The 23631-nt window shown below is 45.9% G+C and overlaps 2 protein-coding genes across 6 annotated transcripts in view; one reads left to right on the top strand and one right to left on the bottom strand.

Moving 5' to 3' along the window:
* Positions 1 to 365: 365 nt before the first annotated feature.
* Positions 366 to 18567, top strand: PIGH (phosphatidylinositol glycan anchor biosynthesis class H). Of its 5 annotated transcripts, none has more exons than XM_003824075.5 (4): positions 366 to 657; positions 6748 to 6957; positions 7978 to 8061; positions 10527 to 11393. In XM_003824075.5, the coding sequence occupies exons 1-4, from the start codon at positions 478 to 480 to the stop codon at positions 10617 to 10619; spliced, it is 567 nt and encodes a 188-aa protein (XP_003824123.1). In that variant the 5' UTR covers positions 366 to 477; the 3' UTR covers positions 10620 to 11393. The 5 variants fall into 5 exon arrangements, with proteins under 5 accessions (XP_003824123.1, XP_008976038.1, XP_008976040.1 ...); XM_008977790.3 differs by lacking the exon at positions 10527 to 11393 and adding an exon at positions 18433 to 18567 and having other exon boundaries at positions 375 to 657; XM_008977792.3 differs by having other exon boundaries at positions 375 to 657; positions 7981 to 8061.
* The window catches only part of PLEKHH1 (pleckstrin homology, MyTH4 and FERM domain containing H1), a 56407-nt gene continuing 43986 nt past the window's right edge, over positions 11211 to 23631 (bottom strand). Inside the window, 12 exon segments of the mRNA XM_034937121.3 lie at positions 11211 to 13640; positions 14615 to 14761; positions 15058 to 15144; positions 16584 to 16713; positions 16825 to 16967; positions 18497 to 18638; positions 19678 to 19778; positions 20836 to 20991; positions 21407 to 21584; positions 22091 to 22188; positions 22521 to 22697; positions 23307 to 23419. Coding sequence (XP_034793012.1) covers positions 13479 to 13640; positions 14615 to 14761; positions 15058 to 15144; positions 16584 to 16713; positions 16825 to 16967; positions 18497 to 18638; positions 19678 to 19778; positions 20836 to 20991; positions 21407 to 21584; positions 22091 to 22188; positions 22521 to 22697; positions 23307 to 23419 — 1634 coding nt within the window. The 3' untranslated portion in view covers positions 11211 to 13478.

Genomic DNA, 23631 nt, shown 5'->3' with positions numbered 1-23631 from the left:
TTGAACCCGGGGGAAGCAGGTTGCAGTGAGCCGACGTCGCGCCATTCCGTCTCAAAACAAAAACAAACTGTGGGTTTGTTTTGAGACAGGGTCTTGCTCTCTCGCACAGGCTAGAGAGCAGTGGCATGATCTCCGCTCACTGCAACCTCGACCTCCCAGGCTCAAGCGATCCTCCCGCCTTGGCCTCCCAGTGCTGGACTACAGGCGTGAGTCAACGCGCCCGGTCTAAAAACGATTTTAATCTTTCCACTGAACTATTGCCCCGACGAGGTTTGTTCGAAGACAGTCAAGGCCGGCCCGGAAGAACGCACAACCATCAGCCCCCAGCAGAGCTCTCGGCGCGCAACTGAGGCTGCGCAGGCTTAGGGCGGGGCGTGGTGACGCGGCTGCCGGAAGCGGGTCTGGAGCGGGCGAGACGGCCAGGGCCGGCGAGCGCGGTGCAGCGCCGCGCGGTGCGGGCGGCCGGGTGGGGGCGTCATGGAGGATGAGCGGAGCTTTTCGGATATCTGCGGCGGCCGCCTGGCGCTGCAGCGCCGCTACTACTCCCCGTCCTGCCGGGAATTCTGCCTCAGCTGCCCTCGGCTCTCGCTGCGTTCGCTCACCGCTGTCACCTGCACGGTGTGGCTGGCGGCCTACGGACTCTTCACCCTCTGCGAGGTAATGGCAAGTCGGCCCCTCCCCGCGCTCGAAGGAGGGGGTTCGGCTTTGGGAGGGTCTTTGGGGTCTTTGGTCGAGCCCGGACCTCTGGTCGGCCCCTCCTACAGTGATAGGACAGAAGGGCGGGAACTCACGGGTTCTGGGGACGATATTCCGATGCTGGACAGCTCTTTAAATGACGTTTAGTGAAATGTGTGCTCCTGGACAGTACGTTCCCCTTCCGTGGCTGTGCTCTGCTCGGTGGGTTCACTCAGCATACATCTAGTTCTTGCGCGACGGCCTAAAACTTTAACTTCCATGTGTTCTATGTAGTATAGGCGCGCAGTAATTTAATTCCAAGAGTTCAAGGAACTACTAAGTGGGTCTTCCTCGTCCATCCCTTCTGCTCCTCAAAGTAGTACTGCTAACAATACTTTACGTAGACTTCCACAAACTGTCTTTGCCTCCACAAGTGTGTGTGTTTATCTGTGTGTATAGATAGAGTGTTATAGTTCTTCCTAATCTCTGTTTTTCAAGGCAGTTTTTTAACCCTCCCTCCTCCCAAACCCTTCCCCAATTTCAAGTACTTTCTAAAGGTTTATGAAATTTTGGACGTGTGTGATAGCTGTGCTCAATTTCCAGATTCATTCCTGTTTTCTCTGAGCCTCAATTTTCTACATCTCTAAAATAGAATTCATGCCTGCCATACCAGCTTCATGATATTGTGAGGGTTAAATGCAGTAACTTTGTGACAGCTCTCAAATAAAAAGAATTATCCTAATTTTCAGGATAAGTTCTAGTTTCATATGTAGTGCCTGAATTGAATGTATTATCCCAGAAGCGATCTAATCAGAGCTAAGTACAGCAGGGTTATTTATTTTTGTAACTTGGATATTGTTTCCATTACTGCATCCATTCGCTTTTTTGCTGTCAAAGCGTGTTTCAGAGCATGGTAATTTAGCATAGAAATATGCAGAATTAAGACTGCCCTAATTGCAGGAAACTGTCTAACTGTATCTAAACCGTATGTTTGTTCAGGCAAAACACTACCTCACGCCTGTAATCCCAGCACTTTGGGAAGCTGAGGCGGGCGGATCACTTGAGGTCTGGAGTTGGAGACCAGCCTGGCCAACATGGTGAAACCACGTCTCTACGAAAAATTCAAACATTAGCTGGGTGTGGTGGTGCACGCTTGTAGTCTCAGCTACTCGGAAGGCTGAGGCGAGAGAATCGCTTGAACCTGGGAGGTGGAGGTAGCAGTGAGCCGAGATCACGCCACTGCACTCCAGCCTGGGAAACAGAGGGAGACTCCGTCTAAAAAAAAAAAAAAAAAAAAAAAAAAAAAAAAAAAAAAGTTTGTTCATAAGTCAGTTAAAATGATGATTAAGTTGACTTGATAGCCCCCCTAAAATTTAATTTATTGTATAGTTGAATTTTAGTACTAGCCTGAGTTCTTATAGTCTATGTATGTGGTCATGTGAGGAGGAGGAAATAGATATTTATTAAATGCCCACTGACTGCCAGATGCTTTACTGAATTCCTTACTTTAGCCTTAGAACGAAGGAAACCAAGGCTCACAAAGAGCAATGACTTATCCAAAGTCTCAAAGCATAAATGGCAGATCTGGGCTTCAAACCAAGGGCTTTCTGACTCTGAGACCCTTTCTTTTCCTTTATACCATTGTATAGCTGATCTTAGGCAAAATTTAAAAACAAAAGCCTGCTTTTATGCCAGGTCCCTTCTGTACTGATCTCTCTCATGCCGGTGTACTCTGCTTACCCCCATCAAGTACCCGAGGAATCAGTGACTGCATCTTCCTTTAAACTCTACTGCAACACTTTCTAAGGGCTCTGTGTGCCAAAATTTCTTACCTTTCCTATTCAGAACTGTTTATGAGAGTAATGAATATCTGGAATGATAAGAAATCTGATTGAAGGAATTCATTCAAACATACAGCTTAACCCCAACCCAAATTAATATTGAATTGTTTGAATTCTACACAGAAAAATGAAGTTGAAAAAAATGCAGATAGTAGGGCACGGATTGCTTTTATTGGAAAGCTGACATGGATCAAATCCTTAAGGATTTATTGTTCTTCATCCCTTCATTCCTTCTTGTTTTTGAGTTCACAGTTCTATTAAAGTTCCAGGTTGTTCCCTTGTTTATTCCAACCTGGAATGTTCTTCACCCTTCCCTTTCAACTAATTATATTGGTCACTAACCACCACTTCCCCTACACCAATTAAATCCTGTTTCCTTGGATGTGATGGGATATTCTTGTGTGCTTTAATGTCTTTTTCTTTTTTTTTTAAACTTTTCTTTTGGCACTTATAGTCAGTATCAGAGTATCCTCCAGAATATTTTCTATGTATTAATCTTGCCTTTAATAAATCTGTAAGGGTCAGGACTGAATTGTATTCCTCTCCATTCTTCTTAATGCTTATTCAATGCAATTAATTAACTCAAAATTAGATCTTTCTGGATCATCAGAGACCCAGTACTGAATCCTCCATTCATCAATCAACAAATAATTATCTAGCACAGAGATAAGCAAACTTTTTTTTTTTTTTTGAGACAGGTTTCTTTGTTTTTTTTGAGACAGGTTCTCACTCTGTTGCCCAGGCTGGAGTGTAGTGGTGTGAATACCCCTCACTGCAGCCTCAGTCTCCTGGACTCAAGCGATCCTCTTATCTCAGCCTCCTGAGTAGCTGGGACTACAGGCATGTGCCACCACACCTGGCTAATTTTTGTATTTTTTGTAGAGATAGGGTCTCACTAGGTTGCCCAGGCTGGTCTTGAACTCCTGGCCTCAAGCGATCCCCCCATGTTGGCCTCCCAAAGTGTTGGGATTATAGGCATGAGCCACCATGCCTGGCCCAAACATTTTCATTAAAAGACTAGATAGTAAATATAGCAGGTTCTGTGGGGTCTGTCTCATAATATTCTTTTCTTTCTTTCTACAACCCTGTAAAAACTTAAAAATCATTCTTTGCTTGAGATGGGCCAGACAAAACCAGACCACAGGCCCAAATAGTTTACAGATCCCTGATCTAACACTGTGGGTTAACTATGAAAAAGTAGAAAGAGACCATCAAAGAAAACCAGAGCTAGTGAGTAGTTGAAGTGGTACAAAAACCAGATGTTATTCAGGAACTATTACAGTAGGGGAAAAGAGACTTCAGTATAGAATTCCAAATTTCCTCAGTTCCGAATATAGCATGGACAAGTGGAGATTTATAGCCAAGGAGCAAGGTGGGAGTCAGTGGATGGAAAATTACCCAAAGGAAACATCAGGGGCAAGGTGGGATTCTGGCTAAATTGACTTGACAGGATTCTTGCTGAAGGCATGCCAGGCTGATCAAATACCAAGGGTGGGAGTTCTTTCTAAACTGATTCAGCAAGATTCTTGCTACAACTGGGTGGGTAGTGCAGGCCCAACAAAGATGTCAAGGTCAGGGCCTAGACAGCTTAGAGGAACCTGACTAGAAGTAGATAAAGGAGGGCGTCTTGTCAGTGCAAAGAATAATAAGACACTTCCTGCCCTCAAGGAATGCAGTCCAAAATTACAAAATTTCTTTGATTCTAGGTCATCAATAATTTTTTTCCTGTGCCAGTCTTCTAAATCATAGCTTTGCTGGGTGCGGTGGCTCACACCTGTAATCCCAGCACTTTGGGAGGCTGAGGCGGGTGGATTGCCTGAGGTCAGGAGTTCGAGACCAGCCAGGCCAACATAGTGAAACCCCATCTCTACTAAAAAAAAAAAAAAAAAAATTAGTTGCGCGTGGTGGCGGGTGCCTGTAATCCCAGCTACTAGGGAGGCTGAGGCAGGAGAATCACTTGAACCCGGGAGGTGGAGGTTGCAGTGAACCGAGATCACACCATTGCACTCCAGCCAGGGAAACGAGTGAAATTCTGTCTCGAATCAATGAATGAATGCAAGCTTCTGGGAAAAAAGATAAAACAATGCCACATGAAAGAAACACACACCAATAGGAAAACACATTTTAACTTCAGAAATGTTAAAGATTATACATTTGTCTTAGAATCAAGGGAATAAATAATAGACACCATTTTTTGAGCCCTTAACACATCACTTAGTCAACTGTAAGTAACACAGAACAACTAAAATAGCCTTAAGAGATAAGGACCTTTTCTATTAACAAGAAGTCATGAGGTAGGAGGGCTCCAGAGTTCACATGGAGACTCATTTGATTCCGGCTCTTGTCATCTTACTGCTGACACCCTTAGTGTGCCCTACTTGTCCTCCACCTGGTCCTCCAAGTGCAGAAACTGCACTTCCACCCTTAGCGTCCTCTAGTTGTCCTCTACTAGCTCTCCACTGGGTCTGGCAGAGGCCATAGTAGTTCCAGGTATCTAAACCTCATGATGAAGGGAACGTCTCTTCTGCAGATTTTTAAAGATAAACTCAAGTTTTCCAGAAGCCCCTCCAGCAGATCTCCCCTCACATTTCATTGGCCACAGTTGTGTCACATACCCATTTTTAAAGCAGTCATTGGCAGAAGGAGTGGGAACCAATCATGATTCACTCACTGTTCAATTGGGGCTGGTGGGTGGCTGTTTATTAGGCAAGCCCTAGTATCTGCTACACTGTGCTAAGCACTTTATAATTGTTCAGTCTATGATTTTGCACTATATACAGATGGTTCCCAACTTACGATGGTTTGACTTAGGATTTTTTTGACTTTAGGATGATGCGGAAACAATACAAAGTCAGTAGGAACGGTACTTCAAGTAGGAACCGTACTTCAAGTACCCATAGAAACATTGTTTTTCACTTTAAGTATAGCATTGAATAAATTATATGAGATTTACCACACGTTACTATAAAATCAGGTTTTGTGTTACATGATTTGCCCAACTGTAGGCTAATGTAAGTGTTCTTTTTTTTTTTTTTTTTTTTTTTTGAGACGGAGTCTCGCTCTGTCACCCAGGCTGGAGTGCAGTGGCGCGATCTCGGCTCACTGCAAGCTCCGCCTCCCGGGTTCACGCCATTCTTCTGCCTCAGCCTCCCGAGTAGCTGGGACTACAGGTGCCTGCCACTACACCTGGCTAACTTTTTGTATTTTTAGTAGAGACGGGGTTTCACCGTGGTCTCGATCTCCTGACCTCGTGATCCGCCCGCCTCGGCCTCCCAAAGTGCAGGGATTACAGGCGTGAGCCACCGCTCCCGGCCTAATGTAAATGTTCTGAGCGCAAAGGTAGGCTAGGCTAAGCTCTGATGCTTGATAGGTATATTAAATGCATTTTTTAATTTTAATTTTTTATTCGAGTGCTAGAACTAAATATTAAATGCATTTTCATCTTATAATGGGTTTATCAGGACATAACTCCCTCCTGTATTCTGCTGAGGGAGTGTGAAAGGAAAAGATTTGGGGTCCTTTTTTTTTTGAGTTGTCTCACTCTGTCATCAGGCTGGAGTGCAGTGGTGCGATCTCGGCTCACTGCAACCTCCACCTCCGCCTCCGCCTCCCAGGTTCAAGCGATTCTCCTGCCTCAGCCTCCAGAGTAGCTGGGACTAGAGGTGCGTGCCAACACGCCCAGCTACTTTTTGTATTTTTAGTAGTGATGGGGTTTCACCATGTTGGCCAGGATGGTCTCGATCTCTTGACCTTGTGATCCACCTGCCTTGGCCTCCCAAAGTGCTAGGAGTACAGGCGTGAGCCACCTCACTCGGCTGGGTCCTTTCTATTTTTAGAGACAGTGTCTTATTCTGGTACCCAAGCTAGAGTGCAGTTCTATGATCATAGCTCACTGCAGCCTCGAACTCCTGGGCTCAAACGATCCTCCTGCCTCAGCCTCCCTAGTAGCTGGAATTACAGGTGCAAGCTACTGCGTTCAGCTGATTTAGGCCCTAAAGTTGGAATTTTGGAAGAAAAATTTCTGAGATTGCTGTGATGGACATTTTGCTGATGGAGGTTTCCCCTAGACCTATCCATTTGTTGTCTGGATCTGTTTCACTGTATACTTTCATAGCACCTTAGAACCCAAATAAAAGCAATTTCCTTTTCCTCCATGCATGTTCCCCTCATTGCCTGGAGTTGACTGGTACCGCTTGGTAATCTTACTGCCTGTGTCTGGCTCTCTCTTCAGAACAGCATGATCCTCTCTGCTGCCATCTTCATCACCCTCTTAGGTCTGCTTGGTTATCTCCATTTTGTGAAGATTGATCAGGAGACTCTGTTAATCATTGATTCCCTTGGCATTCAGATGACTTCATCTTATGCTTCAGGCAAAGAAAGCACTACCTTCATAGAAATGGGCAAGGTCAAGGATATTGTCATCAATGAGGCCATTTACATGGTAAGTGTTTAAAAGGTAAGTATTACAGGCCTCTCTGGAGGAGGTAGCCAGCCCATGGGATGTTCTCAGATTTAAACTAAAACCCTAAAAGTGAGACTTATATTTAAAAGGTAAATCTCTTTATTTTTAAAGAGATGCAGCAGGTTTTCATGGATAGGGAATTAGCATTTCAACTTTATCTTCAAGACCAACTTCAAAATTATCACTGGCATTTTTTCCTTCTCTTTCTATCTTTTTTCTTTTTTTTTTTTGAGACAGGGTCTCACTCTGTTGCCCAGGCTGGAGTGCAGTGGCTCGATCACAGCTCACTGCAGCCTCAACTTCCCAGGCTCAAGCCATTCTCCCACCTCAGCCTCCTGAGTAGCTGGGACTACAGGCATGCACCACCATGCTTGGCTCGTTTTTTCTATTTTTTGCAGAGATGCAGTCTCACTATGTTGCCTAGGCTGGTCTTGAATTCCTGGGCTCAAGCCATCCTCCTGCTGTGGCCTCCCCAAGTGTTCAGTTTACAGGTTTGAGCCACTACGCCTGGCCCTGTCTTTTTTCATTTAAAGAATGAGAATATACTTTTCTTCCACTTCAAAAGCTATCAAGCGTTCTACTACTTAACCATTTGTGAAAAAGTGTTGAGCCTTCCCTTAGAAAAATAGAATGTGGCCAGGTGTGGTGGCTCACGCCTGTAATCCCAGCACTTTGGGAGGCCAAGGCAGGCGGATCACCTAAGGTCGGGAGTTCCAGACCAGCCTGACCAACATGGTGAAACCCCATCTCTACTAAAAATACAAAAAATTAGCCGGGCATGGTGGCGAGCACCTGTAATCCCAGCTACTTGGGAGGCTGAGGCAGGAGAATCGCTTGAACCTGGGAGGCAGAGGTTGCAGTGAGCCGAGATTGCGCCACTGCACTCCAGCTTGGGCAACAGAGAGAGACTCTGTCTCAATAAATAAATAAAGGAAAAAGAAAAAAAGAATGCAAAATGAGTTTCACTTAGACTTTGCTATTTGATTTATTTTCTTACAGCAGAAGGTGATTTACTACCTCTGCATCTTATTGAAAGATCCAGTGGAACCACATGGGATATCCCAAGTAGTACCCGTCTTCCAGGTGAGCATAGAACACTTTTACCATTCTCCAATTACTCCTCAACCTTTTCATTAGGAATGTAAATTCCTTTTGTCAGAGTATTGGAAGATACCTGACAGCTGTTTTGAGTGATAATTAGGATTTCAGTTATTTAAGAAGTTCCTCTCTGAGGCAAATATAGTCCTTAAAAATATTTATGCACATTTTATTTTATTTTAGAGACAGAGTCTCACTTTGTCACCTAGGCTGGAGTGCAGTGACAGTCACCACTCATTGCAGCCTCCACCTCCCAGGCTCAAGAAATCCTCCTGCCTCAGCCTGCTGAGAACTTGGGACTACAGGTGTGCACCACCTCGCCTGGCTAATTTTTTTTTTTATTTTTAGTAGAGATGAGGTCTTGCCATGTTGCCTAGGCTGATCTTGAACTCCTGAGTTCAAGCAATTCTCCTGCCTCAGCCTCCCAAAGTGTTGGGATTACAAGCATGAGCCAGCATACCTGGCCTCATGCACATTTTAAAGAACACAATCAAATATATAGCAACTTCTGCCTATAAATCACCATTCATCTACTTCGACTCTGTCAGTCTACTACTGTACACTTTTTTTAGATAGAGGTAATTGATCTCACATTGTACACTATTGTGTGTCTTGCTTTGTAAATAATTTAATATGTATGTATCCTACAAAGGCCATTATATTTATTATTTTAAATAATTGTATAATATATTGAAATATCAGTTTATTTAGCCACTCTTGCCAGCTTTTAAAATCATGCCTGGGTTTTTTTGTTTTGCTCTTACAAAAAAAAAAAAACACTTATCAGCTGGTGCAGTGGCTCATGCCTGTAATCCCAACACTTTGGGGGAGGCTGAGGCAGGCAGATCACTTGAGCTCAGGAGTTCGAGACCAGCCTGGGCAACATGGTAAAACCCCCATCTCTACAAAAAATACCAAAATTAGCTGAGCATGGTGGTGCACATCTGTGGTCCCAGCTACTCGGGAAGCTGAGGTGGGAGGATTGCTTGAGCCCAGGAGGTCAAGGCTGCAGTGAGCTTTGATCATGGCACTGTATTCAGCCTGGGTGACAAGAGACCCCATCTCAAAAAACAAAAATTATACAAACATAATAAATTACAAAATAATAAATTTAGAGGTAGGTATTTATGCATGTATTTATGTATACAGTTAACCCTGCCTCACTGACCTTTTTCACAAAGGATTTAAGATAAGCCAAAAATTATTTTGCATTGTAATTCAAAATTATTTTATTAAAGCTTATGAATAGTTTAATAGATTTCTAGTGTTTAAGATCGGGCTCCAGAGATTGGACAACTTTATCATACTTTGGGGATTTTGTACTTCTTTTTCTACCATCCTGGCTAATAGTGGATTTCGCTTTTTTAGCTTAATATGTAGGTAAAGGCATTAAATTTGTATCTCTTTAAATGATAGGCTTTTCATATTTCCTTGCATTACCTATCAGTATTTCCTCTTATTTTAAACTACCTATCTTCTCTATTAGTCAAGTAGAATCTGAATATTATGTATTTGTATCTATTTTTATATATTTTTAACAATTCTTTATATATTTTAGGTAGTGCACTTTTATTAAATATACTTTCACATATATTTTTTCCATTCTGTGGCTTTTCTTTTAATTTTGGTTATTACATTTCATTGTATAAAACATTTTTCAATATTTACATATTAAACTGTACTTCTTGTGTTTGAGGGCTGTTTTACAACTTGTGACATTTCTCAAAGGTCCATTTTGTTTTTCCTCTTGCTTATTCTTAGAGATGGAGTTCATGAAATTTAGACAGATTAAAAAGCTATCATTTGATCTCCCACCTCGCACAGTTCACAAGCTGGGCTGTAAGCCTAGCTGGGACTCTTTCCAGCAAGGTGTGCTGAGGCCTAAACTTCTTAACTCCATGAGCTCACTGCTGTGTCATTTATACCCCTTGATGTGGGTGAGAGATTGAAGTTGCATGTGGGCCCGGCACCATGGCTCAAGCCTGTAATCCCAGCACTTGGGGAAGCCGAGGTGGGCGGATCACTTAAGGCCAGGAGTTCAAGAGCAGCCTGGCCAATATGGTGAAACCCTGTCTCTACTAAAAATACAAAAATTAGTTGGGCATGGTGGTTCATGCCTGTAGTCCCAGCTACTTGGGAGGCTGAGGCACAAGAATCATTTGAACCCGGGATGCAGAGGTTTCAGTGAGCCGAGATTGTGCCAATGGGCGTGGTGGCGAGCACCTGTAATCCCAGCTACTCGGGAGGCTGAAGCAGGAGAATCACTTGAACCCGGGAGGCGGAGGTTGCAGTGAGCCGAGATTGCGCCACTGCACTCCAGCCTGGGCAACAGAGCAAAACTCTGTCTCAAAAAAAAAAAAAAAAAAAAATTTGCAAGTGGATGCAGCACCACTGCACTCCCTTATATTCTCACCTTGACTCCGCATTTATTTCTCCCCTTTGGAATTCAGAGTGCCAAGCCCCGGCTGGACTGCTTGATTGAAGTATACAGGAGCTGCCAGGAGATCCTGGCACACCAGAAAGCCACATCAACAAGCCCATGAGCCCCAGTGTTCAGAAGGCCAGCACTGTCTTCCATGGGAGATGACTCTTAAGCCATAGGGGCTGGTTTTCCGTACTCCAAACCATCAGGTGGACACAGTCCTAGGAACCATTATGGATGTAGTGCATCTTAGAGCCATAGAGCAGGTGACTGGAAATCTAACTCAGTATATTTCCGTGTATTATAATGTTTTCCTTGTAAGGTTTTGCCTACTTTACCAAAGGAGGGGAGACCTTAAGAATTTTGACACAGTATGTCAAAAGTAATGTCAGCAAAGAACACTTTCGGAAATTGCTAAGCATGTTCAGGTTTACTTTGTTGATGTTTGTGAAGCAAAACAATGGGAAACTGACATCAGATGTCTTGAGAAAGCTATATTTTCTAATAGTACCCCTTGTGTAAAGTTACGAAAAAAACAAGCCCTTCAGGTACTGTTTAGCAGGAAGAAATGTCCTACAAAAGACGAGTCTGTCAACCTAGTGCCTGTGTTCTGTACAGGGCTTATTTATTTACTGTTAATAAACAGATCTTCCAAAACACACAGTTACCTGGTTCACAGATAGCTGCTTTTTATTGACAAACAAGATCATAGTATTTCAGTCATGGTGTCAAGCACATTAATACTTTTCTGTTACTCAGCATTTTTTTTTTTTATATCAGTTCAAAAGCTACTTTTGCCAAGAAGGATGAGACAAAAGGCCAGACAGAAATTGGACTTTGGTTTTCAGACATGGGACTCTCATGTTAACAAAGAATAAATAAGCAAATTATTGAATCCTTTGTTTCTAAGGCAGTTTCTTCTGTATAAGATTAATAAACTGAAGGGTTCCTGAAGGGTTGGGGAGGAGAGAGGGTGGGGGAAATAGATTGACCCCAAATTCAGTGTGAACACAGCTCCATTCTTGTTTACTCTTCCTTCGGACTCCTACTTTTCTTTTAAACTCTCTGGGTAGATAATGTTATCCTTATTGGCCTTAGAGATACCCAAGATATTATACAACCAGAGCTGTTATGTCTGTCACCAGCCCTGCAGGAATTATTCAGGAACCTGTGGTACATGTGACTTGTTCGAGGTAGAAATGTCTCAGCTAGATTCCCAAGTCCTGGGGTGAAAGGTGTGAACAGAAATGGCTGTAAAACTACTTGCCTTGCAAAGTCAAGTACATTTAAAAGAGGCAGAAACTTGGATGTGCTTCTTTTTTCATCATGCTTGTCAGTTTACGGGGTGAGAGAGGAGAAGCTTACAGCAGCTGAGGTGTTCAGATAAACTAGTTCTGGCCTCGCAGTTTTTGCTGTGCAAAAGATACACACATTGTTAAAGGCTTGGTTAAAGGCTTGGTTTTGGGTGCTACTGCTAAATATACAGTTTTCAGCACTTTACTGACACATAGTAAGGCTGCCTTAGAGCTAGGAAATAAAACTCAGTTTCCTAGATGTTGGAAAATCAGAGTATGAACTCTTTCATTTTGTTTTTGTTAGGGGAGGGTGTGTCTACACCCTGTCTAGAGGAGACTGTCTAGTCTCCTCTGCACTCAATCAGAAGGTCTGAATTGAGGGGGATTATGGTATTATCAGTAAGGCAAAAGATGAAAGAAACTTTTTTTTACCTGCTACTCTTAGGCTAGGGCAAATGTCACATATGTACCCTCACCCTCAAACTAATTCCCAGCAGAAGTTTGCCAGAAGTCTCAAGGAGCATATCCAGGCCCACATGCCTGAAATAGTCTTCTGTGTTTCTGACTCATTTTTGGTGGTCTTACAGCAGCAAAAAGCAGAGTGCATTTGCTTGGTCTTTTACAAGAACAAGGAAACAAATGATGGCCCACTACAGTGAACACAGCCTTCACCAAGCGCTGTCCAGTCATTAAAATGAGACAGGGAGGGGTCAGATTGGACCTACCTCCTGCCCTTGCTTGCACATTGCGTGGTACTGGGTTTGGCCTAAAGTCCAGTGTGAGGAAAACAGCTTGAATCTTAGCAGGGATAGCATGTTATCCTGCAAAGACTGCCCCAGAAGGGGCTGTACCAATGCCTACATACCAATAATGGGGAAGAATGAGTCTATTCTTCTTTCTCCAACTCTGTCAGCACCTTTCCCATTTAGGAAAGGCAGCCCAGTTTAGTGAGTTCTAGGCTTCTGACAGAGTGTAGGAGAATTGGAAATTTTAGTCCTATCCTGTTTAGCGACGTTCACAAAACTTCAAGTATAAATAAGACCATATACAATATTAAAAAATTAGCGTCTGGGCTGGGCGATGGCTCATGCCTGTAATCCCAGCACTTTGGGAGGCCAAAGTGGGCAGATCACCTGAGGTCAGGAGTTCGAGACCAGCCTGGCCAACACGGTGAAACCCCATCTCTACTAAAAATACAAAAATTAGCCGGGCATGGTGGCGCACACCTGTAATCCCAGCTACTCCAAAGGCTGAGGCAGGAGAATTGCTTGAACCCTGTGGACTCCAGCCTGGGTGACATAGTGACAGTGTCCCCCGCCCCCCCAGAAAGAAAATTAGCTTCCTTGAGAGTACCAGTGCAGAAAGCCTTAACTTATAGCACTGATGCCCTCAGTAACAGTGGATCATCCCTGTCTATGTCTAGAATCAGGTAGCATCTGGAGTCATTATTCTTATGAAAAAAGGAATAAATGGTTTTAACACTGGGTCTGGATTTTAAAAAGTTGAGCCCTGAAACATTATAAGGCACCTAGAGAGTAAAGGCTTCACAGATACTAAAATACACATTTCACAGAACAAGAGTAGGCGGGGGCTGTTAGACCCGTCACAGTAGTATCATACCCTAGGATATATATCTCTAAATCCAGAGGCACTAGTGGTGGTGGGGAATCGGGTAGGAGAAATATTCACAGCAACGTTGGCCCCTTGGTAGCACAGGAAACAGAAGAAAAGAACTGTCGTCCATCCAGTTCCCACAGCTGGCAGGCTCCGGGTGGGTTGGTGGGGGGGTTCACAGTTGTAGTGCAATGGTTCATATAGCTGGCCATGATGAAGGTAGCTTCTGCAATCTAAGAGGAGGTCAGAGATGTGAAGGAATTGAACTAGCCTTGGCTTGAATCCTGGCTTTCTTACTTATTAGCTCTTATGCTGAGTTCCTGGGCCTCAGTTTATTTAATCTCTTAAAATACCCACCTGGGAGAAAATATCCAAAGGGAATCATAACTGTGCGGTTCAGAGGCCCAGTGGTGTGGGCTCCTGTTGGTCTGGAGATCCTCTGAGATGCACAGTGCCCTTCTGAGAAAAGGAGGCCCAGTGTTCTGCTCTGGTTAGCTCTACAACCAGGGAAGGGGCCTTCTTAAGAAAGGGATCTGGAGATCCTCCCCTTTAGCAGGGGTGGTATTAAAGGAGGAGTAGGTTTGGCAAACGCTAACTTTAGGATTAAAAAGGAGAACAAAGGGTTTCCAGTTAATCACACAGGAGTCAGGAACAATAAATCAGAACTTAGCCTTTGTAATTATTATTTTTGCTGGTCAACACTTCCTGTATTGAGTAGGAACAAAGTCATTCAAGCAAAAGAGGTCTTTTTGCGGTCTTCCCCACAACAAGGAAGAGGGAGCACTGTGGGACTGTCCCACTTTGTAGCTAATGTTGGGTCAGCAGAACCCAGGGGTAACATGCGAGCACCTTAAAGAGGAATCTGCCCTGCCTCGAGGCCTGCTGCAAGGAAGAGAAGAGCATGTAAGCACCCAACTGAGGACTGCATGATGCTGGGGCTTGAGAGAATAAAAAAGAAAAAGTGAAGAGCATAACAGTAGCTAGGCCAGAGTTAGTTCCCTCCGAATATGTCCCTTTACCTACTAGCTGAACATCGATACGGAGATGCAACACCACCTGAACCTTTGGAATACTAATTACAGACAAGACCAACAATTTTATCTGGGCAGGGCCCTTGTAGAGCACTAGCATAACCCCGTTTCCTTTCTAAGCTCCGAGCCCACCACATCTTGCCAGAGTAGAACGTTTTAACAGCTGTCAGACCTACCTTGGGAGCAGCCATCCGGAAGATCAACTTCTCAATGTGGCTTTTTCCAGAGCTCTTGTCTGGGATAGATCTAATCACAAGCATGAAGTCATCCCTGCAGCCACCAAAGGTTGTCACTGAAGAGTAGGGGTAAGTGATGTGCACTTGCTGTGGAAAGGAACCAGTCAGTTGTGGGGAAACTTTCCACCTGTCCCCTGAGCTAGGAACCAGCATCCCCTGTCTCTTCTAGGCACAGGAAAGGAGAACTCCCAAGTGGTCATAATTTGGAGATCTCCATCTTGAATGTCTACAAGCAGTGTCTAGACTAGAGGACTGGTGCTTGGGCAGGAGTGGGGGTAGGGCAGCCATGGTCACTTGGTTCAGGCTTTTGAGTCCACAGAGGAGAAGAAAAGACCATGTTGAGGAAGAGGAGGGGTCAGGGAGCAGCCTGCATCCTTTCATACCATAGTGTTGTGGTCCAGGATGCTGACGCCATCCTCATTCACAGCAATCCACACCAGAGCGTTCTCCTTGGAAGACAGCTGGGCAGGCTGGGGAAACAGAAACAACCCATCAGATATATCCATAGTTAGAGATTTTGAACTATAAGAACTTTCTGAGAAAGAAGGCACATCCAGGGATCTGCTAAGCAGTGATTTCCAGCCACCTCATCTTGGAAAACAAAGATGATATTTGTACAGTGTATGCAGGAAATAGACAAGGCTGCTTGTGACAGGAGACCCTTGGCCTTGGGGCTCTGGCCACCTACTAACCATCTCAAAGGCAGAGGTGATCATTCTTTTGGTGTCCCTAGAACCCATGCTGCCACAGCACACTGGATGGAAAGCTCTGTGCTACAGAATAGAGGCCAGCCCTAGCTGCTCTGTTAGGGGAATGGGGAACAGCTGGTTTTCTCCTAGTCTTGGAAACACGGCATTCCACCTATAGTCTCCAAGCCAAAGTGCTTCTGACTTCAACCAATCTCCTAGGTGCTGTAAAAGAAATAGGAAAGCAAGAATGCAGTCCTGTAGCTTTAGGCCTTATGAGTAAGAAAGTGACTATTTAGTGGACATTCCTGTAATGACTGATTTTCACTGCCAGGACTACAGTATGGTAATCCAGAAAATCTCTCTCTTAACCCAAAGGGAGGCAGATAGACATTGGACATGGCACCTTCTTCAGAAGCTTTTCCTGAGCTCCCAGACCAAGTGGGTCCCCGTTATATGCCTTTATAACACCTCTGTACATCTTCATAGCATTTGTGATGGCTTATATATATTAAATACATAGAGAGAAAAATGAATACGATTATTTGATGAATATACATCTCCTGCACTAGATGGGAAGCTCCAGGAAGGCAAGGACTGTGTCTGATTTTCTCACCTCTTATAACCTCAAACAACCAGCACTGGACATAGTAGGAGCTCAACTATTTGTTGAATGAATGAATGGCCATTTTCCGATCTGTGGCTTCAGTAAACAGGATCACTGCCCAGCTTTGAGCTGTAATTATCTATAATGTTTATGCACAACAGACACCCAGTGAAGAAAAGTTCCTTCTGAAATTACTGTTGGCCACCTGGCCTTCATACAGAGGTGAAATTAACTGTTGGCTAAGTAATTTGATTCCCCTGTATGCCATGTCAAACCAGTGGAGATGTATTTGTTTAGGTTATACATTGTTCTTTCAAACTTAAAAAAAAATGAAAGCATTCTTGAGAGGGCTGTTATTTCAAGTCTGAATCTTTGTGTGTGTGAATTAGTTGATCACATCTTTTCTTTTGGGGCAGTCAACAAAGGACAAATGAAGATAAGCAATCACAATTCTGCTCTGGACTGTGGAAAGCTGGACTAGGCCAGAAATGGTGGAGGGATAGTGACCTCTGGTGGTTACTGGTATGGAGGCAGGGGCTGCAAATTGGTATGGCTCAAACATGAGCAGTTGGGGACACACCTAAGGGTGTGGGCAGCTCCTTCCACTGGCACTTACCTGAGCAGCAAAAAGTTTAGCACCAAAGAAAGGCCATTTCCTGGCCACGGTCAGGTAGATGCGGATGCACTCAGGAGGGGAGCATCCTTGCAATGTTGCCCATTTTGTGGTCAACATATCTGCCAGGTGCCTGGTGTGGGCAGATGGAGAGAAATAGTGCCAATGAAGTGCCAACGTGTCTTCATTCCAGGCCTGAGACCTCCCCACAGTGACTTGCTGCAAGACCTTGTAGCCTACCTACCTCAGCTGTTCAGGGGGGGCCCCATGTCTATAGCGCCTGGGGTAGAACCTGTCTAGGACCTGCTGGAGAAGATGCTGAGCCTTGGCAGGGGATGTGCCTCCAGGGCCTGGCAGGGCAGGCTTCTCCAAGTCCCCATATTCTACCTGAGGTAGAAGCATATGAAGAGACCAGTCAAAATCTGACGGTGGATGGGCCAGGTGGGGGCTGTTGAGAGGTGAAATAAACCATTTCTTTATTACCCTATTGGTGGGGTGCAAGTGGATGTGAAAAATGCTTTAGAAAAACGCTTCATCTCAAGTTTTATAGACACTAGAGAAACAAACTTAGGGCCCTCGAATATTAGAGATCACCGACCAACTTTGATTTTGCAGCTGAGGTGAAGTGCCTTTTCCAAAGACACAGTTAATTGGTAGCCGACAAGGGAAAACAATGTGGAAATTCTGGCTTCCAGTCCAAAAATATGGGCTATAGAATTGAAGATGCTACAGATCCTAGAGTACAGCAGAGTGTTCCAAATGTGGCCTTTGGAGTTGGACACCTGGCGCAAATCCCAGCTTTGTGTCCCTGATCAAGTTACTTAAACTCTCTGAGCTTCAATTTCCTCATCTATTAGGTGGGAATAAAAACTACAATGGAGGATGCATATATGCTTAGTACAGGGCCTCCTAGAGAGTATTCCTATTGATGTTTATAAAGATCAACTATTACTGTTTCCTCTTCCTTTCCAGCATGTAAATCCAGATTCTTATTCTTTTTAAAAAATTTTTAATTTTTAATTTTTGTGGGTATATAGTAGGTGTCAGACTCTCTTATGGGAGTCATGAAGGTATCCCAGATACCTTTGGCAAGATGGCCTTCTAAATATAATGGGAAGGAGAGTCCAAGTCTGAATGTGTGTTCCTCTTCCTAATTCTACTTAGAAGGTCTGATGGTTTATAAAGTTTACCACATACATTACATGATACAATTATTCAGGTATCATACTTAGTACAACCCTGTGGAGGCTGGCAGAGGTTTTTGTTTGTTTGTTTGTTTTGTTTTGTTTTGAGACAGAGTTTTGCTGTTGTCGCCTAGGCTGTAGTGCAATGGCATGATCTTGGCTCACTGCAACCTCTGCCTCCCAGGTACAAGTGATTCTCCTGCCTCAGCCTGCCGAGTAGCTGGGATTACAGGCGCCCACCACCACACCCAGCTAATTTTTATTTTTATTTTATTTTATTTTATTTTTTTCAGTAGAGACAGGGTTTCACTGGTCAGGCTGGTCACGAACTCCTGACCTCAGGTGATCTGCCCGCCTCGGCCTCGCAAAGTGCTGAGATTACAGGCATGAGCCACTGCTCCCGGCCAAGTATTTTTTATTTTGGTATACTGAGAAGGAAACTAAAGCATAGAGAAGTGAAGTGACTTGGCTAAGACCTCATAGTTGGAAGGTATATAGGACTCAAACCCAGGTCTCTGGATTCCAAGTCCAGCCATCTGCACGCATCCTATATCTGCGGTGAGTGAGGAGCTCTGATCTGTAGAAGTCAGCTGCTTTCCATCCCAGAGATGGCAAAGCTGCCCTCTCCTGAGCACCACAGGATCTGCAGAATCTCTCCTGTGTTTCAGGCTGCATGGTGCATTCATTCTAAGCTGGCAACCCGACCCTCCTGCTTCCTGAACAGAACCTTACCTGGGCCATCAGGACAGCCATCTCAAGAGCCAATTCCTTGTTGACAGGAAACCTCCCTGCCACTATCTCTCTACTAGTTTGAGAGGCAAGGAGCAGCCGTTCTCGGTCCGTCTCCCCTTTGACTTGACTGCGAAAGTACAGCCTGCAGAGAAGAGAATAAGAAGCCAGGACTCAGCAGGGATTCCAAACAGGGATGGGGCTTTCTCTGGGTCTGTTACCTTTATTTCCAAAAAGATAAAGTACTCTTTTCCCACTATTTATGAGCCTATTTTGTATTGCCTCCAGAAACATATAACCGAGTATGACACAGAGCAGATGCAGGGTCATGCTGATCTCATACCAACAGGAGGGCATGGTTCATTCTGAAGATACCATTAAGCTTACTGGATTTAGTAACGGAAATCTGGTACCTGGAGTTATAGATTAGGGGACTGGATGAGGTAAGAGTCCAAGAGACTACTGAAACTATTTGCCTGGAGACATACTGAGATGGAGGGATGGGATTTTCTTACTCAAATTGATAGAAAGTCAGGATGTCTACTTCTGTATTTCCTGGAATTGGTATAGGAGGTACTTAGTCTTTAGCTTTAACTAGCTGGTGCTTATACAAAATTTCACTCTCATAAAGTAACACACTTAGCCATCCCATGAGGTTGGTCTATTTTCTATTCTTTTCTTTTTTTCGAGGCAGGGTCTCACTCTGTTGCCCAGGCTGGAGTGCAGTGGCATGATCTCAGCTCACTGCAGCCTCAACCTCCCAGGTTTAAGTGATCCTCCCACCTCAGCCCCCCTGAGTAGCTGGGACTACAGGTACATGCCACCATGCCCAGCTAATTTTTGCATTTTTTGTAGAGGTGGGGTTTTGCCATGTTGCCCAGGGTGGTCTGGTCTGTTTTCTTGGCAGATGTTTGTGTGTGTGTGTGTGTGTGTGTGTGCGTGTGTGTGCATATACACACACGCACACGCAGTACAGGGAAGGCTGACAGAAGGCCTGAGCTGCCCAGGGTTTCACAGAGTATCAGCAGCAGAGCCCGCCTGCACCCCAGCTAGTGACTGCCAGGCAGTGTTATATCTGTGGGTCCCTCCCCCCGTCTGGATAGGCTGTCTAGTCGAGGAGGCGATGAGCTGGCACCCAGTGGCAGCCCTTGTGTTTGGCCCCACCCTCGTGCAGTGCTTAGGACCTGTTCTTGTACATCAGCTTCGCGACGCGTGTCCCACCCTCAGACTTTCCGGGGTGCAGCTCCTTCATGGCTTGTTCCCACTTGGAGATGGCATCACAGATCTTGAAAAGGCAAAAGAAGAAAGTCAGAAAATTTCCTGATAAGGAGAGAAGGGATCAAGGTCCAGCCAGGGCTGGACTCAGAGCAGAAGAGCAAAGAAAACTAAGGAAAAGTCCTCCCACCAGGAGGCTGACCTGCGGAACTTCATGCTTCCTGGACCCAAGGTGGCAGCAGCTCCCTCACAAACAGAGGGAACCCTAGACAGGGTGAGCAATAAAGCAAGAAATCTGCCCTGCTGGTGTCACCAGCTGAGGGGCCTCCCCAGAGGCTAGGCAGCCCCATGGCCTTCGATCACCAGCTCCATTTCCATTCCACTGACTGCTATTCTCCTCTTCAACAAATATGCCCAGAGGGCTACCATGTAACAAAGCCTCACAGATGCCCAGACATTGGCAAAGAAGGTATGTGGCATAGTTTTTCCAGGCAATGTTAAAAGACCATAGAAGCCTTTGTCCTGTTAAAGACAAGCAAACACTGGAGCCAAATATGCATCAAAGTGCTAGAGCACATTCTCACACTTATCCCCCAGGACAGTAATCCCAGACCACAATACAAGATTGATCTTAAATCCCATTCAACGGCCTTTACTTATAGGGGCACCATAAGGACCTGCCTCTTTAAAAGTGTGGTTCAACCTATAAGCATGGCATAGGCCCTGAAAGAAAGGGTAAAAGTGAGGTGCTGGGTACCATCTGACATCCAGGGGGTCCAAGCACACAGCTGTGAGCCTCTGAGTGGGCACGTGTAGGCAGTGGCTTCGTGGGGCCTCACTGTCCCTACACCAAGCCAACAAGAGGCTTTTCTTCTGGACGCTGCACAGCCACTCGAGGGAAGTAGGTGTGTAGCGATCTTGTCTCCAGAGACAAGGGCACACAACAGCTTTTTTCTCCCTGCCCAGGTACATTTTAGGATGGCACAGAAATGCTGACTAGGGCAGCACCTTGGGCTCAGCACCAAATGAGCTACCAAACAGTCAGGCACCCATCAGATGGGCTCTTTCCCCACCACCAATATTCCTGAGCAGGGAGGGGCTCAGCTGGCTTAGTGGGAGGCTGTCACCTTGACACTTCCCTGCAGGCAGTGCTCCAGGTCCCTGCCCGAGGGATCGTCCGTGAAGAGGGCAAAGCCAGAGTGGGATGGCTTTCTCATGCCTATCTCCTGGTTCAGCCGCTGGAGGAACTCATCAACCGTGGAAGAGCCGTCAAAACCAACCACCTGAGGTGGGAGAAGGGTTCCATCCCTGAGTGAACTTCCTGAGAGGAGCTCACTAGGGCTGGTGGAGGCGTCTGGGTACAGCAGGTGGAAAGGAGCAAGGGCAAATACAAGAGGCCAAAGCAAGTTGGTTTCTGTGTTCACAGACAAAGGGCCAGTGCATGAGGGATGTGAGCTTATCCACTGTAAATGAACTGGGCATACCTGGGTCCCTCCTTTACCAACAATCTTTTGGAGGCCCTTTCTTATGCCACTTTCTTGGTCAGCATCTCAGCTTCCCTGTTCATGCAGTGAGTTCATAATATCTACTTCTGGGGCAACAGTGAACAATCTGCCAAGCCTGAGCCTAAGGCCCAGGGGTATTCTCTGGATGGTGACGTGAGAAGACTCGGGGCAAAGAGCACGCCCAGCTCCTCACCTGGTAAGTCCCGTTGGTAAAGTGCACGGGGATGCTGAAGGGCAAGGAGTGGTGGAAGGGGTTACGCAGCAGGATGGACACCACTTCCATGCGCGACGGCCTGGCTTCCCGCTCCCCGGTCCGCAGGGTCCGCTCCACTGCCCGCTGGCAGTAGGTGGCATACTGGCCAGTTTCACTTCTAAAAAGACAGAAGGAAGAGGGGAGTATTATGGGCTCTGCTCATCTCTGCCACTTTGGCACCCCGGATCCCTATCTAGACTCAGCCAGGACCAAAACTGTAGCTGGGGCAGGTTGTGAGAAAAGCCCTGAAGACTCTGGTCTGGGACATTAATTTGTCATTCAGGACCTTTATATAGCAGGTTGCTGGCATGGATATTTTCTTCCAGAACCCAGAGGACATAACAACAGAATAGCACTTGGGGACAGTTTGGGAGCAGTGTGGCTTCATGTGAGAGTTGCCACAGTACATCCGTGGATACATGGATTGGCGTGCAGAGAAGCTTAAGCATGCCCAGATCCCCACATGCCCATTTGTGCACACGGCAATGGGTGAAGTCTCCACGACCACTGAGCGGTTTCAGAGGACAGGAGTGATCTGGTCTGCCCTAGACTCCTCTCATCCCTCTTATTCATGCGGCAGTTGGCAGTGCTCAAGTGGCAGAGGAAACGGCCAGGTTCACTCACCTGGGATCTGCATGGCGTTGGAGCTGCTGCTTGACATACCAGAGGAAGTGATGCTGAGGCAGGAAAAGTGGAGCACACAGAGCGAGGAGCTGCCAGCACTGCCAGGGACACAGACAGCGTGGGGTGAGTGCTGGGCCTACAGCACCACCTGTCCTCATAGCCCTGAGCTACAGAGCCTTCAGCACTCTCCCCAAACCAGAGCCCCCAACTTGCTCTGGGTGCTGGGATGGCCAACTTGGTCAGGCTGTGTCCAGAATGCAATCACCCATCTGTGCACAGACAGCTCAGCCGTACTGATGCAGCTTGGAGCACAGAGGCTGCCCGCTGGCTGGGCTCACCGTATACCTGCCCAGTCACCTCCTCCCACCTTTCCCACCTGGCAGCCCTTGCCAATGGCTTCTGTCAGCTGCTCCACCCCTGGCATGCCTACCTGCATGAGGGAGTACTTCTGAGGTGGGCGGCAGCTGGTCTGCTTCATGAGTTGGCAGTAGATCTCACTCTGCAGCTCGGGGTGAACCAGGCAGACCTGCAGTGCGGTCTGGGCCAGGGACACATGGTAGTCCACCGAGGCAGCTTCCACCGGCACGTTGATGAAGAGCTGGCAAGACTGGGAGGGAACAGCAGTGAGCACAGGCAGACCAGCATCCCCTGGGTTCAGAGAACTCAACGGCTTGGCCATTTTCCAAGGGCTCCATGGAGGTTAAAGTTTACTGACAGCCCTTTCTAAGAGGGAGCACTGCTACTGTTGGAGGGCATCTCTGCTTACTAAAAGGGGCTATGGGCTACTTTGGGATAGAAGCTTTCCTTTTTAAAATGTTCTCATTACATTACATGAACAAGACAAATTCATTAAAAAAAACAAAAACAAAAACAGAAAACTCAGACATTCACAAAGGACATGCTAAAATAGGTCCGAATCTCTCAGTCCAGAAGCAACATAAACCTCGCCTTTTCTGCTTAACTACAGGAGGAGGGGAGCTCCTCCAGGGAGAGTTTTCATTGGCATTTCCCAAGGACTTGTGCATGACGTTCCAGAGCTGTTTCCCTCCCAGTGACAGGATTACATTCCTGCCATCCAGGAAGTGATAGGGACCCTGGGAAGTTTCCTTCCCTTCCTCTCCAGATCCCTCTGTGGATTGTCCCCAACTGCACAGGTCTTCTCCACCCAAGTATTGCAAGTATCCCAGCGGTGGGCCTGGCCGCCACCCCAATTTACCTTGAAGAGCTTGAGGGCCTCCGTCTGCAAGGCCTCAGAGGGCAGGGTGGTGAGGGAGGCGTATAGGCCGTCTTTGCTGTAGCACAGCATGGGGTGCCTCCAGAGCGGTGAATCTGCCCAAAGCACAGAACCAGAGAGCAAGGGCAGTTACTACTGAGAGGGGACTCATCTCCCACTCACCGCCATCTTTAATTTATGGGGAAGATAGTGGTTTATCTGCGACACTTGGGTTGTGCTGGGTTTATCATCCATAGAGTGTGGGGTGTACAGGTGGGCACTGCAATGAGCACCCTCATATAAGCATGGCCTTTCTCGTGGAATGGCA

The sequence above is a fragment of the Pan paniscus genome, chromosome 15 (assembly GCF_029289425.2).
Source record: "Pan paniscus chromosome 15, NHGRI_mPanPan1-v2.0_pri, whole genome shotgun sequence".
Lineage (NCBI taxonomy): Eukaryota > Metazoa > Chordata > Mammalia > Primates > Hominidae > Pan > Pan paniscus.
Note: the sequence above shows the minus strand (reverse complement) of the source record. Positions and strands in the feature narration are given on the sequence as shown.